The 15,021-nt window shown below is 31.1% G+C and overlaps 1 protein-coding gene across 1 annotated transcript; it reads right to left on the minus strand.

Moving 5' to 3' along the window:
• Positions 1-1,992: 1,992 nt before the first annotated feature.
• Positions 1,993-8,323, minus strand: WRKY32 (WRKY DNA-binding protein 32). The gene is made up of 5 exons (XM_068608089.2): positions 7,857-8,323; positions 7,709-7,761; positions 5,596-6,296; positions 5,335-5,493; positions 1,993-2,569 (listed from the first exon to the last, which is right to left on the minus strand). The coding sequence occupies exons 1-5, from the start codon at positions 8,098-8,100 to the stop codon at positions 2,212-2,214; spliced, it is 1,515 nt and encodes a 504-aa protein (XP_068464190.1). The 5' UTR covers positions 8,101-8,323; the 3' UTR covers positions 1,993-2,211.
• Between the last annotated feature and the right edge of the window lie 6,698 nt (positions 8,324-15,021).

The raw sequence follows: 15,021 nt of genomic DNA on the forward strand, positions 1-15,021 counted from the left end.
AGATCCATTTACATCCAACTCTCTCGCCTCCTTCTGGAAATTCCATAAGGTCGACATCATTTTGCATTAATGATTTAAACTCATCTTTCATTGCGTCTAACCATTTATCAGAACTATCACCATTGATGCCTTCTGAAAATGAAACTGAATTATTATCAATGCCTAAGTCATTTTCTGATTCTTGTAGATAAACCACATAATCATTTGAAATAACAGATCTTAACACTATTTCTTGTGGTTGTTACTACAGGTTCACTGTTAATCTTAGGATCATTTATTTTTTGTTCTTCTTCATCATGTTCTGATTCAACAACATGAAGAACAACAATTCTTGAAGTAGAGATACCAGTTAAAGGAACTTGTACTCCAACTTTCATAATGTCCACATTTTGTGAAGCTTCACTCCAACTGGTTTTAACATTCTCAATGAACCAAGCATTTCCAGTTTCAACAATTCTTGTACTATGGGTAGGACAATAAACATATACCATTTTGTTTATGCTGGATAACTAATGAAATATCCACTAATTGTTCTTGCAAACAATTTTTTTTTTCTTGTGGATTATATATTCTAATTTTTGTCTGACAACCCCAAACACGCAGGCATCTTAAACTGGATTACATGTCTGTCAACAATTCAAAATGTGTCTTTTGAACTACCTTACTAGGAACCTTGTTCAACAAATACATGCCAGCTTTTTTAAAAACATACATCCACAAGATAAAAAAAAGAATTACTTAACATGTTCCTAACCATATCCATTAAGGCTTGATTAGTGTATTGAGTACAAATACCTCGTTTCTTAAGGAACTTAGCAAATGAATTAGGGTGTTGTCCACTTTCATCAATCATACTTTCCATAATATTCACCACCTCTATTTGATCTAAAATTTTTCAATAATTAGGAATTAAATAAAATATAAAGATTTGATCACTTTGATAATTACAAATCTATCATACAAATAATTCCAAAAATAATATATTAATCAAAATAAAATTCATCAGTAATTAAGAATTAAATAAAATATAAAAATTTGATCACTTTGGTTATTACAAATCTATCATACAAATAATTCCAAAAATAATATCATTTATCAACAAAATATACATTTTATGTCATTACTTTTATTCATCTTAATCTTTTTCTCTTGCATCTAAATAAAACAAAAATTCATGATTTATAATGTAACGGAAGAATTAAGATTTTATTATTTTAATTTAAAATCAATTCATAATCTAGCGGAAATAAAAGGATAAATAAAATATATTAGAAAAAATACTAAATTTGTTTTATTTACGGTGTTAAGGGTGTGAATCTTAAAAGGACCCCTTCAAGAAGAACCTTACATAAACATTAGTCTCATCCAAAAGGGTAGAAACTTTTACATGGCAGCTTGTGAAAATGTTAACCATACCGTCTAACTACCTAGACCCATGCATGGTCTCTGCGCTCGCTGCGTTCTTCTGTGTATATATATAATCTATTCTCATGCATGTGTAGACTACGAGTTATAATAATACATTTCTTTCTTTCTCTCTCTGTAATGCAACCATGGCTTCCTTCACTCTGCAACATTTTACCACACCAGTCAGTCTCAAGGGAGATAACTTTCTCACATGGAAACATCAAGTTCTTGCTACCCTTGGTGGCGTCAAACTCGTGCACTTTTTTGAAAGCAAAAATCTTCCTCCAAGGTACATTTATGATTACAACTACTACTCAGGGGAGGACACTAACTCAACTTTATTACAGATTAATCAAAATTGAATTAAACTAAGGCACTATAAACTTTTTTTAGTTATATGAATCTTTTGAACTATTATTAAAGGACATTATGTCTGCTGCTCCTTTTTGTTAAATTGAGCAACACATACAAGGGAATTTCCTGTCATAATCTTCATATGGAATAATTTAAGCAATGGAGTGGAAAACGGGAAATGAAAATGACAAAATGCTTGTGTTACCCTCCTCCACGACCATGAGAATAAAATGATGTCAATCAATTCTATATTTGTTCCACTACTAGCAAACTGTTTCAGACAAGTTGAAGCGGTGTACAAGCAAAAATACACACCAACTGTTCCACTACAAGCCTACGTGGGGAGGAGAAACAGAAATTAAAAAGGATAAACATGGGAAGCAATGAAGTTACAAGACACCCGCCAATTAATTTAGTTACAACTGCATGCATGGCTTCTGAAACATGAATTCAGCAAGGCTTAATTTCAAAACCTATGCTCAGAAGCGTTCGAGCTGATTCCATTGCTTTCTCACCCCCAAGCTCCAGGGCTTCCCCAGTTAGTTCTCCTTCGGTGTCCACGGACCATTGAGTAGAAACTTTCTTGTTATGTGGGGAATCGGGTTTCTTCACCTGTAAACTGTTCATGGAGGTGGGTGCTGCAGCTGCCACAAGAGGAGCACTTGGTGGCCCATGTCGTTTTTTGGGCACAGGCATGTCATGGTCATGTACACCCTTGTATGTTATAATGACGGCATCTGAGTTATCTACGGCAGATTCAATGTGCTTTCTAACAGGACATCCAGCAGAAGTGCATCTGTAGTAGTTCCTGAAAAAAAAATCAAGGGGTGATCAGAAGAAAAGGAATAAATTACAATTTCAATCGTCAAATTATAAAAACAAAAAAGAGGAAGTCAGTGGCATATAGAAGACAAGTAGAGCAGCTGTTTGGTTACTGTTTCAGAAAGTAAGTTATTATTGTTAAAGATCGACAAACAGAAAAATCCTGCTTTTGTTCCCATGGAGTAAGTTGTGAAGATCTCAATGGTTTGGATTTCTCTATACCAAGCTGTCCGTGGCATGGCAATACCCCACCCTACATTCCAAGTCAGTCACTTTTAAGCATAGGAGGAGGCACCACAGCTCGCACCCACCGTTTCATTTACATCCCAAAGTAGTCTCGCTGAAAAACTGCCCGCACCTAGCATCACAGTTCCAGTGGCGTAGACATGTTGGTGTGAAGATTTTTAGGAGATGAATGTCAGAATGTTATTTGGAACATTTTTCATTCACTTTTGGTTTTTAAGAAATGCTTTAGAAGTTCAGCAGCATCCAGACAATATTTTTCAGACTATTATTTTAAGAAATTATTCTAAAAGGACCTAAACAAGTTTTGAAATTAAGGTAAAAAACAAATCTTAAAAATAAAATAGAAAAGCAATTTCAAACAAGCCCTAATGACTAGCATATTGTATTTTACATACTTCATCACTTGGACATCTGTCCTTGTCCATTTGCCCATTCGAAGCAGCACTTATCAAGAAATAATAGAAGTCAAAGATCTACACCACCAACACATCTTTTACTTAAGACAAGAATCTCATCCTCCCTGTTTTGGAAGGAATGCACTGATAGTTATTCGTAGAGTAAATGAAATAACCACAAACTAAGTCTGTGTAAACTCAAGTTTCGATTAAATTACTTTTGCAAAATTATGCTAAAACTCATTTTAAAATCATGTTTGACTGAAAAACAAACAAGACGGTATTTTCCTGTTTACCTTTTAAACATACTTTTCTATTTTCAAACTGAAAACCAGACATGCACTAAGCATGCAAAACCAAAAAAGAAAAATAGTTTTGCAAAATTATGCTAAAACTCATTTTAAAATCATGTTTGACTGAAAAACAAACAAGACAGCATTTTCCTTTTTACTTTTTAAACATACTTATCTGTTTTCAAACTGAAAACCAGACATGCACTAACATGCAAAACCAAAAAAGAAAATTAGAGAATATTAGCATCCAAATGGTTTTGGATAATAAAGAGCACATGCATGCCCCAGTTATTGACTCTGGTTGACTTTGGGAATAGCAAATCAACGTTCTATGTAATTAAGATTCTTCTTTCATTACTTGTTGCACCAAGGAGAGAGAAATATGCATATAAAAAAAATACAGAATATCTGAAACTCCAATCCAAGTTGGAAAATAGACCTTCCCAATATATTACTTGAGCTGTTGATAAAATTTCCAGAATGAATGGTTGTTCTTTGTGCAGGGAAAATATATCAGTATCCGGCTCAAACTTTGACTTACTATTTACAACTGATTGAAGGCTTGCATCCATAACAGATAGGAAAATATACAGACTCTAACTCTTTTATTGCACAAACTCAGCCAATCATTAATATTTTGGATAAATCAACCAATACATTTTATTTTTATAAAAATCACCTAAAAAATAATCTGTGACTGCTAATAATGTAGTCAAAACTCAAAAGATCAACAACAGAATAAAATTAAACTAATTTTTAATTTATGACGGTTGACTTTACTATGTTCAATGGAAGCCGACCTAAAAAGAAAACCTGTCTTTATGCAAATGAGCAACATCATTCAATTTCGAAACACAATCTGTGTCAATTATCACAAAAAAGAGTTCCACTACTATATTTTCATCAGAAAATTCAAGTTATAGAAGTTACAGTTTTCTGGTTATTACTCCTTATTTGTGAGCTTTGGTTTCTTTGGCAAACACAAGCCACAGACATACAGCAGTCTGAAATGGTATTACTGAGAAGTCCATACATATTCTCTTAAAGAACCAATAACTTCAGTTTTAAATAATACATGCTACCATGATGGATTCATCATTTCTTGGAACAAGAGAAGAAAGGGACAGACAAGTCCTAGTTTAACACAAAATTCAACAGTTAGCCACAGCTCCTGTTTCATTAGCATTAGATACAATATTTTTTAGAACTGTTTCATTTATTAATTTAGCACTCAGTTCATGTTGGTTTTGGCTTAGTTTTCCCACAAAAACTAAAGCTCTCTAAGCAATTTTTTTATTCAGTTATTCATACTAATACAATTATACAGACATGCACGGGATACATGTGTGTGCCTTCATCCTGGGTCATTAAATATAACTAGTTATTTATTGTTCAAATAAAGTTTAAACCTACACAATAAGAAACTGTTAATGAAGCTCAGCAGTTAGAATAGAACTACCACAGAAAAGGGAAGTTGAAAATATGTGTGTGTGCAAGCGCATATAGAGAGAGAGGGGGGCAAAATTATTAAATACTAACCCAAATGGCAAAAAAAGCACTGGCTAGAAATAATGTATTTGCATTGCACACCATTGACCTTGCAAGCAAATAAACCCAACATACAATTTCTTATTGAATTCTACAATTTATCAGATTTTTTTTATTGGACACCTATTAAATCTAAATACAACTTATTTTTCACCCACATTGTGTAAGGATATAAACTTGTCAATGCAAAAGAAAAAAAGAAACATGCTAAGGACTGGACAAATTAAAAGGAAAAGAAAACAAAAAGGAAGCAAGATATAGACATTCACCTGGGATGCGGATTTCCCTTCACCATTTTCTGCCCATACTTGCGCCATCGGTAACCATCACCAGATATCCCCACATCCCCTGCTGCATGTATGACAAACTTGGGCTTCTTTCCAGGTTTTACAGGAGAATCCATGTCTGTTAAGTCACCTTTCTTCATTCTGGATATCAAATTAGATGGAAGACGTTAAATATTATATCCTGCCACAGTTACAAGAAAATGGTCTTATCTTTTTTTTTCTATAAAGTACATGCAAACTTACCTTTTTTTCGGTTCTGGCTCATTTACATGTTCCTCTTTCAAAATAACTTTACCATTACCACTGATACTAGATGAGTTTGGCCGTTTCTTATCAGAGCTGCAGGGTCCTTGTAGAGATTCTTTTGAAGAAATAGATGGATCGGGATCCTTCAGAAGTCTGACAGGCTGATCTGGAACACTGTTTTCTACAATAGGTTCACTGGCAGACAGAAACTTATTTTCCCTAAGAGAATTAGTCTTCCGTGGGGGATCATGACTATGCTCACTTTTATAAACAATCTCTATCACATGACCAGAATGATCACAGCATTCAATCTTCTTAGCAAAACAGTCTGAATGAGTGCACCTGTAATAGCTTCGAGAACCTGTAGGACTCTTCACTTGCTTCTGACCATACTTCCGCCAGTTATATCCATCAGATGCTGATGACCTTGCAACAGAAACAGCAGATAAGGCTTTGCCACCGGAAGGATTTTTCTTATCTACTTCTGGCAAATGTGCATTATTGACCTTTGGAGTAGATAATTTTTGTTTTGGTGCAGTTGGACTAGAAACAGATGATAAAGATTGTGTAACAGAAGCTGGTGGTAGTTCAGACAATGGAGTTGAACACACAGACAGCTGAAGCCGATTTGTCTGAGTTGGAAGTGGCTGGGCTGCTCCTCTTTGAATAATTTCTTTTTCAGGAGGTGCAACTGTCTCCTGAGTAAGAAATTTTCTACTTTAGTGCAAAAAAAGCAAAATATATGTGACTTTCTGATGCTTAATTAAAACACAATAAAGATTGCTTTATCTTAGGAATTACTAATTCAAGAAAAGCAATCAAATGACTACTTGTTAATGTTTGTTCGGTGCACCTTAAATTCTCACGTGGGTTATGTTAATTTTTACAATCAATTTAAGGAGATTAGTTGTGCGCTTCACTTTCAAGTTGTATTGCATAATCTGAACTGTCCGTACACCTGTAAATTGATACACAAAGCAAAATGCAACTCTGAACCCTTCATCAATGCTCCAAGGCTGAATTGGGTTGGGAAGCCAAATTCCAAAATTAAAAGGACTAAGTACCTCCCCCCAAAAAAATCCCTTAGTTGATTGAAGCCCAAGAGTGGTTTACAAATACCCCAGTCATACTAACACACAAGCCATACAGAACACGGTCCATCGTTGACCATACCTAGTAGTCATACTAAAATTCAACTTAGTTATGGAAAAAGAGTCATGATAGACAGACTCGTGGGGGCTTTAGTAGCTAGAATGTCAAGGATCAATTCACCTAAATTCTTCAAGTTAGACAAAAGCTCAAGAATGGTTTATATATCTACAGTATTTTTTTAGTACTAAATACATCATCAGAGAGGAAAATGCAATGTAAATCACAGGGATAGGAAAAGTATTCTAAAAATCTTCACAAGCGTCTTACACGAGTAATATTCAGATTCAGGTCTCAATTTTGGAACTTGCCAATTATGAGTTGCAGCAGGTACCCTTGATAGGATTTTGGATTATTGCAGCCCGTAGTTAGTTTCTTGATTTTTTTTTAAAGTTTCAAGCTCCTTATGTGGGATCCATCATTAGTATACTTCAAAAGGTAGATGTGAACTCTTTTTTATGTTGAAACTACTAAGCATTTACTTACACTAGGGAAATCAAGAAGCCTGATAAGTATTCTCCAAGAATAAGTTTCATAATATCTAATCTCAGGATGAAATGATTTATCCATATTATCCTCAGACTACTCATTCAAAACCAACCATCATCATCCTGAACACCTATGAAACAAAGACGAAAATGAAAGAAAGAAACAGAGGAACACCAGAATTCATACTACCTTTCAGGAAGTTAAAGATTTTAAAGCTAAAGTAACACTTCCCAAACACTAGGTTCTTTAAAACAATATTCAAAGATCCAGTTAACCTATAGGTAGCAACTGGTAAGAATTGCAACTGAGCAAAACTCTTCAAACGGGTTACACTTACACTACATACCAAATCCCTAACCAACCAGAGAACAACTACTAGAAAACCCTTCAAACAAACGATCGCACCAAAACAACACTTAAAATCTCGTTCAAAATAATTAAATCAAATTCCCTAAGATAAATGCTATCTAACCTTACTTTCGGCTTTGCCACTGGAATTCGACGCAGCAGAGCTCCCTTGCAAATCTGTCACATCAACCAAACAATTCACTGAAATATAAATATTCATTTCGAATATGCGTGTGTGGAAAAGAAGGCCACACACTGAACGAAATAATTACCGTCACTGCGATGGTGCTGCACAGCAAGGGTTTGAACCGAAGAGGTAACAGCACCGCCTAGGGTTTCTAAATTGGACTCCGTACGACGCTCGTCAGAACTCCGTAACTCGACGCGCTGCGACTCGGCGGCGGAGGGCGATTCGGTGAGTCGTTGTGTTTGGTTGGCGTCGTGCGGTTCTCGGTCAGAATCGTTTGGCTTGGGGTGTGGCTCTGGGAGAGCTTGGGGGCTGCGGCGCTCAGCCATGGCGCAGTAGCGGAGTATTGAGAGAGAGTGAAGGTTTGGAGCGGTTGCTGGTTTTATGGTGTGGAAAAGCGAAACGTTTCGGGTTTCAAGAAACGCCACAGTTAGTGTGAGAGAGAGTTTGCGGGGGAGAGGGTGTGTGGGTGCGTGTCTCTGACCTGCATTGACTCAGGTGCCTCTTTTCCTCACCAACAATACTTAATCAATGTTTCATTTATCAAAACTCAAATATTAATACTACACTTTAATACATATATTTAATAATTAGGGTCTTCTTAATCACATTCCAACCTCATTCAATTCAATGTCAATACTATCAATATTTTTAAATTATTTTATTCAATTTTTTATTCTTTCAATAAAGACGTTATTTTGACTGAAACATTTTTTTTTTTTACTTTAATTATAAATTAGTAAAAAATAATATACTTCATTAAAAAGTAAAATATCAGTCATTTCAATTTCTTTTAAAAATTAATTATAGTCATTGATTTATTGTGTTAAGAAAATAAATATCTTTCTGAAAATAATATTTATTGCAATTTTGTCAATTTCACCTAATTGAATAAATAGGTGTTAATATGTAAACTCCAATAATATATGATGGTAATATTTACATGACTTTCAAATATTGAATTGGTTCTTAAGAAATTAAAAATAAAACCAATGATATATGAGAATATCTGTAAGTTAATAAATAACAAACAATATTATACATGAAAATATTATTGTTAACATTTTATTATTAAATGAGGAAATCAGGTCCCATAAATTTTATAAATACACAGAGTTTTTAACTAGTACACCAACGAAATTAATATTATACACGAAAATATTAATAATAGACTTTAACATAGGCTAATTATTAAGAGATAAATTTCACAAAAAATATTCAATGACCTACGTGTTACTTTTTATATCTTTAAGAGATTAAAAGAGATGATTGATTTAATTAAAAGATTCTCTTTTGTTTATGAAAAACTTGTAAATTTACAACAACTTTACATTATCAGTGGGTATATTATATTATTTAAATGGTTTTAAATGCATTAACAAATTAATATTCTCATTCAACTGGAAAAATCTAGTAATTATTTGAAAAATAACATCATGATGAAACTAATTTTTCAACTACTTTATTAATAAAGATACTTGTATCAACAATAAAAGGATCTATTAATGATATAAAATAGCTTATATAACATTTAACGTAACCTTATTTTGACTTTTAATGACAAATTTTAGTTGTCAACTTCAATATTACTCTTATAATGATATATATAAATTAAAAATATGCCAGTCAACATATTTTTTATTAAAATTATAAATACATTAATGATTTATTTATTATTTTTATCAAATATTCATAAAATATCATTTTGCATTATCCTTCATCACCAAGAAAATGTCAATTTCTAAAAATTATAGAAATGAAACTAACGGAACTCACATTAAGAATAAACAAATTATTATAAATTTTTAGTTCTTTTTATATGGGTTATATTTTTTTATTTTTTACTTCTAATATAATCAGAAAATAAGAACATGCTAATTCATTTTCTTTCTGTTATGCTATGACAGAAGGTAACACACGCCGTCCGTTCCTCCGTTAATAGCACTGTTTGTTAGTTGACGCCGTCAATTCTGTAATGTAATGTTCCTGATTCTTTGACTAGCTACCTTTTCTTTTGCTTTTGCTTTTTGGAGCATTAATCACTCTTGAATCCTACGTGGACACTTTCTCTGCCTTTCTTTACTTTCAACGGTTTAATCGTCGTCCCATAAGATTTAGTCATGTCAAATATTTAATATTAAATATATTTTTAAGTATCATTAAGATTATTATATTTCTTATTTTTTATTAAAAATATTTAAGTTTTATTTATGTTAACTCACAACACTTGTTAAATTCTTTTATATTTCACAGTATTAAGGATTTCAGAAATATAAATAATTACATTTCACAATAAATACAAATTTCATCTTATCAATTAGTGTTATAAGATTAAATTAAAATTAAAGTTAATTTTTTAATATATTTTAAGAAATAAATTTATCTTTGTCGATATAGAATTTTAATAAATACTAACCAATTATTTCATATAAAAGATAAGATACCATATCAATAAATAAAATTAGATTTTTAAAGTAAATTATAGAGACAAAAAATATCAACTTCAACAATGAGTGATTGAAAGAAAGAAAGACATTGCATACATATGAAAATTAAAATGTATTCACTTTATAAAAGAATAAAAAAAAACATATTTATTGTAGGGATATTAAAATTTGTGTAATAGTAGTTCTAAATTGAAAATGTTTTCAAATAAATTGAATTATGTATTTTGATTTGATATTTTTGGAGCAACTTTTATAGTTAATGGCTATGGCACTTATACTAGAGTTGAATAAAAGTTGGATTTGACATAAATGAGGTTTGGGAAGGAATATAATAGGAATAGAAGTAGTACGATCAAGTCAATAAAGTTCATAGGTGGCTCATGCCAAAGTTGATGACGAATCTGACCTAAATAAGTATTAATATTATGTTTATAGTTGCATTTTGTTATTTGATTTATAATAATAGTGGAAGCATAATGTTAAACCAATAAATAAAAGGAAAAGGGGCATCCACTAGGAACCAGTGTCGATAAGGGGAATGGAAATCCCAAGCATAAGATTGTGTAACTTCTATTATTTCATAACTTCAAATTTAGAAGTTTAAAATTGTAATAAATTTACAAAATTTAGAGTTGGATACAATTCTAGGAAATCAATTATCTAACTCACTAAATAGAAATATTGGGTTGAGTTTTTTTTTAACGGGTTGGATTAAGTTGAGTTAAGATTTTGAGATTTTTCCTTTTGTTATTACAATTACGAGTTATATTTTTAAAGTGTCGACACAACTAAAATTAAAATAAAATAAGATAAGATGTTTGTTTATTTGATATTCGGGTTAAGATGTGATGGAAACGAATCAAAGACGAACAACGAAAATGAGAATGTAAGATGAGTCTGGTTGTTTCACTCTTAAATCGGTTATGACTTTTTATTGGATCCAGGAGTTTCCTGTGGTTGGGATAAAATTATTTGGTCTTCATACTTCCAAAACTCTCGTCCTTTGGAAAGTTTTTCATGGACAACTTCCTACAAATCAACACATTCAAAATAAAGGTCTGCATATTTGTTCTATGTGTACACTTTGTACAAAACACGAGGAATCTATTCAACATTTAATTTTTTAATGTTCTAATGCTTTGCGTATTTGGAGTTGGGTTTGGCAGATTTTTCCTATTCTCTAATAAGGATGATCTTCTCTCTTTTATTAAGAGTGATGGTAATCCTTTGGTTAATTTGATTAAGCTTGTTGTTATAACTTTTTCTATTTGGATGATATTGCATATGAGGAATTATGCTCGTTTTCAGGATAAGATTGAGGTTTCTAGGGTTATTTCGGTTATTAAATATTTAACTTATCTAGTGGGAAATTCATCTAAAACTTCAATGAAGAATGATATGTTAGATTTCAACGTAAGTTTTTTTGTATTAATACTTGTACTGGTAAAGTAAAGTTCTTTGTTCTCTTCCTGTTAGATGAGAGTTTCCTTCACCAGGCTAAGTTAAAATTAACATTGATGGGGCTGCTACGGGATATCCTAGTCTTGCTACTTGTGGAGGTATTTTCTGTGGGAGTATGGAGGAATTTATTCGAGCTTTTTCTGCATTTCTTTAAGTTCAGACTGCTCTTGTTGCTGAGTTTTATGAGGTTATACATGCTACGGCGGAAGCTCAAAAGATGGGGCTTACTAATGTTTGGCTGGAATGTGATTCTGCTTTGGTTTGTATTGCGTTTGCTCCTAGGACTAATGTTCCTTGGATGTTTCATAATCGATGAAATATTTGTCTTAATTACTGTGGTGTGGGAAAATCAGGTTTAGGGTTACTCATATTTTTCGTGAAGAAAATGCGTGTGCTCATAAGTTGGCTAATTTAGGATTTATTCATAGATAATCTTTTCATGGGTATAATAGGCTATCATTTAGTTTGTTCTTAGAATTCTTTATGAATAGATATAGTCTACATATGTGTCTTTTTTGTTAACATGTGGGTTTTGGTCTAATCCCCATATTTTTGTATTTTTTTTCTTTTTTTTCTTTTTAATAATATTTTTTTTCATGTGATGACAAATGATTGTTGTTATTTAGGTGTTAGTATACCTAAGATGTCAAGTTGCATAGTCATGCCAATATCAAATTAAATGTAAGACTAGTATAAAAGTGAATAATAAATTTGATATCAGGCTACTCATATTAAACACATCACTCAATTCCTATAAGAACGTGGAATTATTAAGTAACATGAACTAATGAACACTTCTAAATCATACATCTAAATTTGTTAGAAAAAAATTTAATTTAATTATACATATAAAAAGGTTTATATAAATGCCAAGTTTTTTTTTTAATTTCTTATCCCTTAATTGTTTTCATCAATAAACTAAATATTTACATTCAGTTCTGAATTGGAAATATTAAATTAGGGGGAAAATGAATTTTATAGTCAATGAATAACCAATTTTCTACAGAAGTTCCGTAATTAAAAGGAGATAGTAATGTAACTTTTGCTAAGGCATCAGAAAAATATTTATTTATTAAAAATAATGAAATGTGTTGAGAGACCATTATAATATTGAATGCTATATGTTTTTCATAATTCTTTTAACTCTTTTTTGTAATTCCTTAACACTTATAATATAAAAAAAAATTACAAAAATAATATAATTATATGTATAAATAGTACGTATTACTGACTTTATATTTATATTTATGTAAAACATAATATTTAATTATAAGTATGTGCGTATTGTAAGGAGGATAAGATTAGTCTTAGATTAAAAATGATACAATTAAAATGACACTTGAATATTTTATTTTTAAAATAAAAGAGCATATAAATAGAAAATTTAGTTATTCAAATTTCATTATAAAAGAACCACACTTTCTCTAAAAGTTTCATTTAACTTTCATCTTCCTTCTTTCTAAGATTCTGACCTCCTCACTTATCAGTTTGACGATCGGAGTCCGCCATTAGATTCTGAGAGTGAATACTACAAGGTAGTCTTATTAGATTTGTCTCAATCTAGATTTTTGCATGTGACTCTTTTAACTTCAGGATTAGTCTTTGTTAGCTCAGAGTCTTAGTGTTATAGTTAGATTTTTTTATCAGAACTCTATGGTGCAGGTTAAGCTACCCTTGAACTTTTGGTAGATTTGGAACTCTTAGTGAGTATATGCTTAAGTTCAGGTAGGGAAAACTAATTTTAAATTTTCAATAAAACTCTAGGCTAGAAGATCTGGATGTGGAGGGTGACATGGTCACCAGTCTCAAAATTTCTTACAAGATTGATTGTTTTGGTATATTAGAAGTTGATTGAAATTAGAATGTGAAATTTTATATATGGTAGATGTTATAAAATTATATTAGTTTTTTATTTGAATAAGTAAATGAATGTATTTAAATAGTTTGATGAATCACTTAAATGATAATGATTTTTAGTATTGGCTTTTTATTCTGATTTAGATTAATTATTCAACTCTAGTAGGGACTTTGTTACTTTGGTTTAATATATGTGATAAAAAACAATTTGAATGAAAATATTATGTGCTCTTGAGTCCATTTTTTCTCAAACGAGATGGGATTAACTCTGGAATGTTCACTAGTTAATTTCGTTCAAACTAAAATTTTAGTCAAACCAAATTTTTTAGGTTGCTCGCGAGTGCATTTTTGCTCAAGCCAAACAAAATTTATAATAAAAAAAACTTAAACTGGAACTTTGTACTCACTTTTAAAAGGTTGATTATTTCTAATTCATAATTTTTAATTATAAATTATGTGAAATTTTGCTTTATTTATATTTAATTAAAAATTCTTTAATTAGATAATTACGTGAGTATTGGATGAAATTTTGTGTGTTTTGAAATTCTAAGCTTTGGTATGACTTGATTGTGTGATTTTGGATATTTTAAAATTTGGATATGAACTTAATCAAGACATATTATTTTCAGGAAAGAAAATATCGTGTTAAGATTGTTTAGGATGTGTATTGAGTAGGGATTCGTCTAGAAGGAGATATCCCGACTCTCCTGGAATAATGAAATCATATAGATGAAGTTATTCAGGTGGTGAGATTCAAATGAGTTTCATATGAATGGGTAAGTTATTTGAAATATAACTAATTTGATCTGTTATATGAGTTAACCCGGTTGTACTAGGAGAGATGATATTAAGATGATTTATGTGCATAGTTGTGTGAATTTCACAGTGAGATAGTATGACATGTTCAAATCTATGAGTCTAAGTCAATGCACGAGTCTTCCGGAAGTAGAGTCAAGTGTCCGAATATGTTGGAGAATAGAGATCTGACGTGAGGGAAATGCGAATGATGATTTATGATAGATACTTGATGGTTTGAGAAATTTTATGAGACTTATGTTTTGTTAAAGTGAAATTGAAATTATATAGACTTTTTCTATTTAGTTAACTTACCCTATTGTTTATTGTGTTTTGTTTTCTTTATGATCTTGTTTTTACACGGGAGCAGATGAGGTTGCAAGTAATAGAGTTACTCAGCGAGCAGTTCGAATATGAGATGACTTTACTTTAAATGTTTTGTTTGTTTTTAAAACTTTGTATATATTAAAATCCCCAATAAGAAGAATATATTTTTGAAAATACAATATAAGATAATTGTATATATTTATATATTAATTATATATTGTTTACTTTTTATTTTATCAAAAATTGAAAAAAATATGGATGTTACACGTATAATAATTAAAGTTTTTTAATATTTTTCTGAGTTTTAAACTATTTTTATACAATTCTCCATTTTTTTTATGTTTTTTTATATCTATTTTATTA

This window comes from Phaseolus vulgaris, chromosome 3 (assembly GCF_051622355.1).
Source record: "Phaseolus vulgaris cultivar YP4 chromosome 3, ASM5162235v1, whole genome shotgun sequence".
NCBI classification, from domain to species: domain Eukaryota; kingdom Viridiplantae; phylum Streptophyta; class Magnoliopsida; order Fabales; family Fabaceae; genus Phaseolus; species Phaseolus vulgaris.

What these genes read in the sequence shown, in the direction of transcription:
- WRKY32 (XM_068608089.2), bottom strand. Translation starts at nt 8,100, where the DNA reads ATGGCTGAGCGCCGCAGCCCCCAAGCTCTCCCAGAGCCACACCCCAAG. An exon ending in GTGGCAAAGCCGAAAGTAAG is followed by an intron (nt 6,297 to 7,708) that starts GTTAGATAGCAT and finishes TTTCTTACTCAG; the next exon opens with GAGACAGTTGCACCTCCTGA. An exon ending in GAGCCAGAACCGAAAAAAAG is followed by an intron (nt 5,494 to 5,595) that starts GTAAGTTTGCAT and finishes TTTGATATCCAG; the next exon opens with AATGAAGAAAGGTGACTTAA.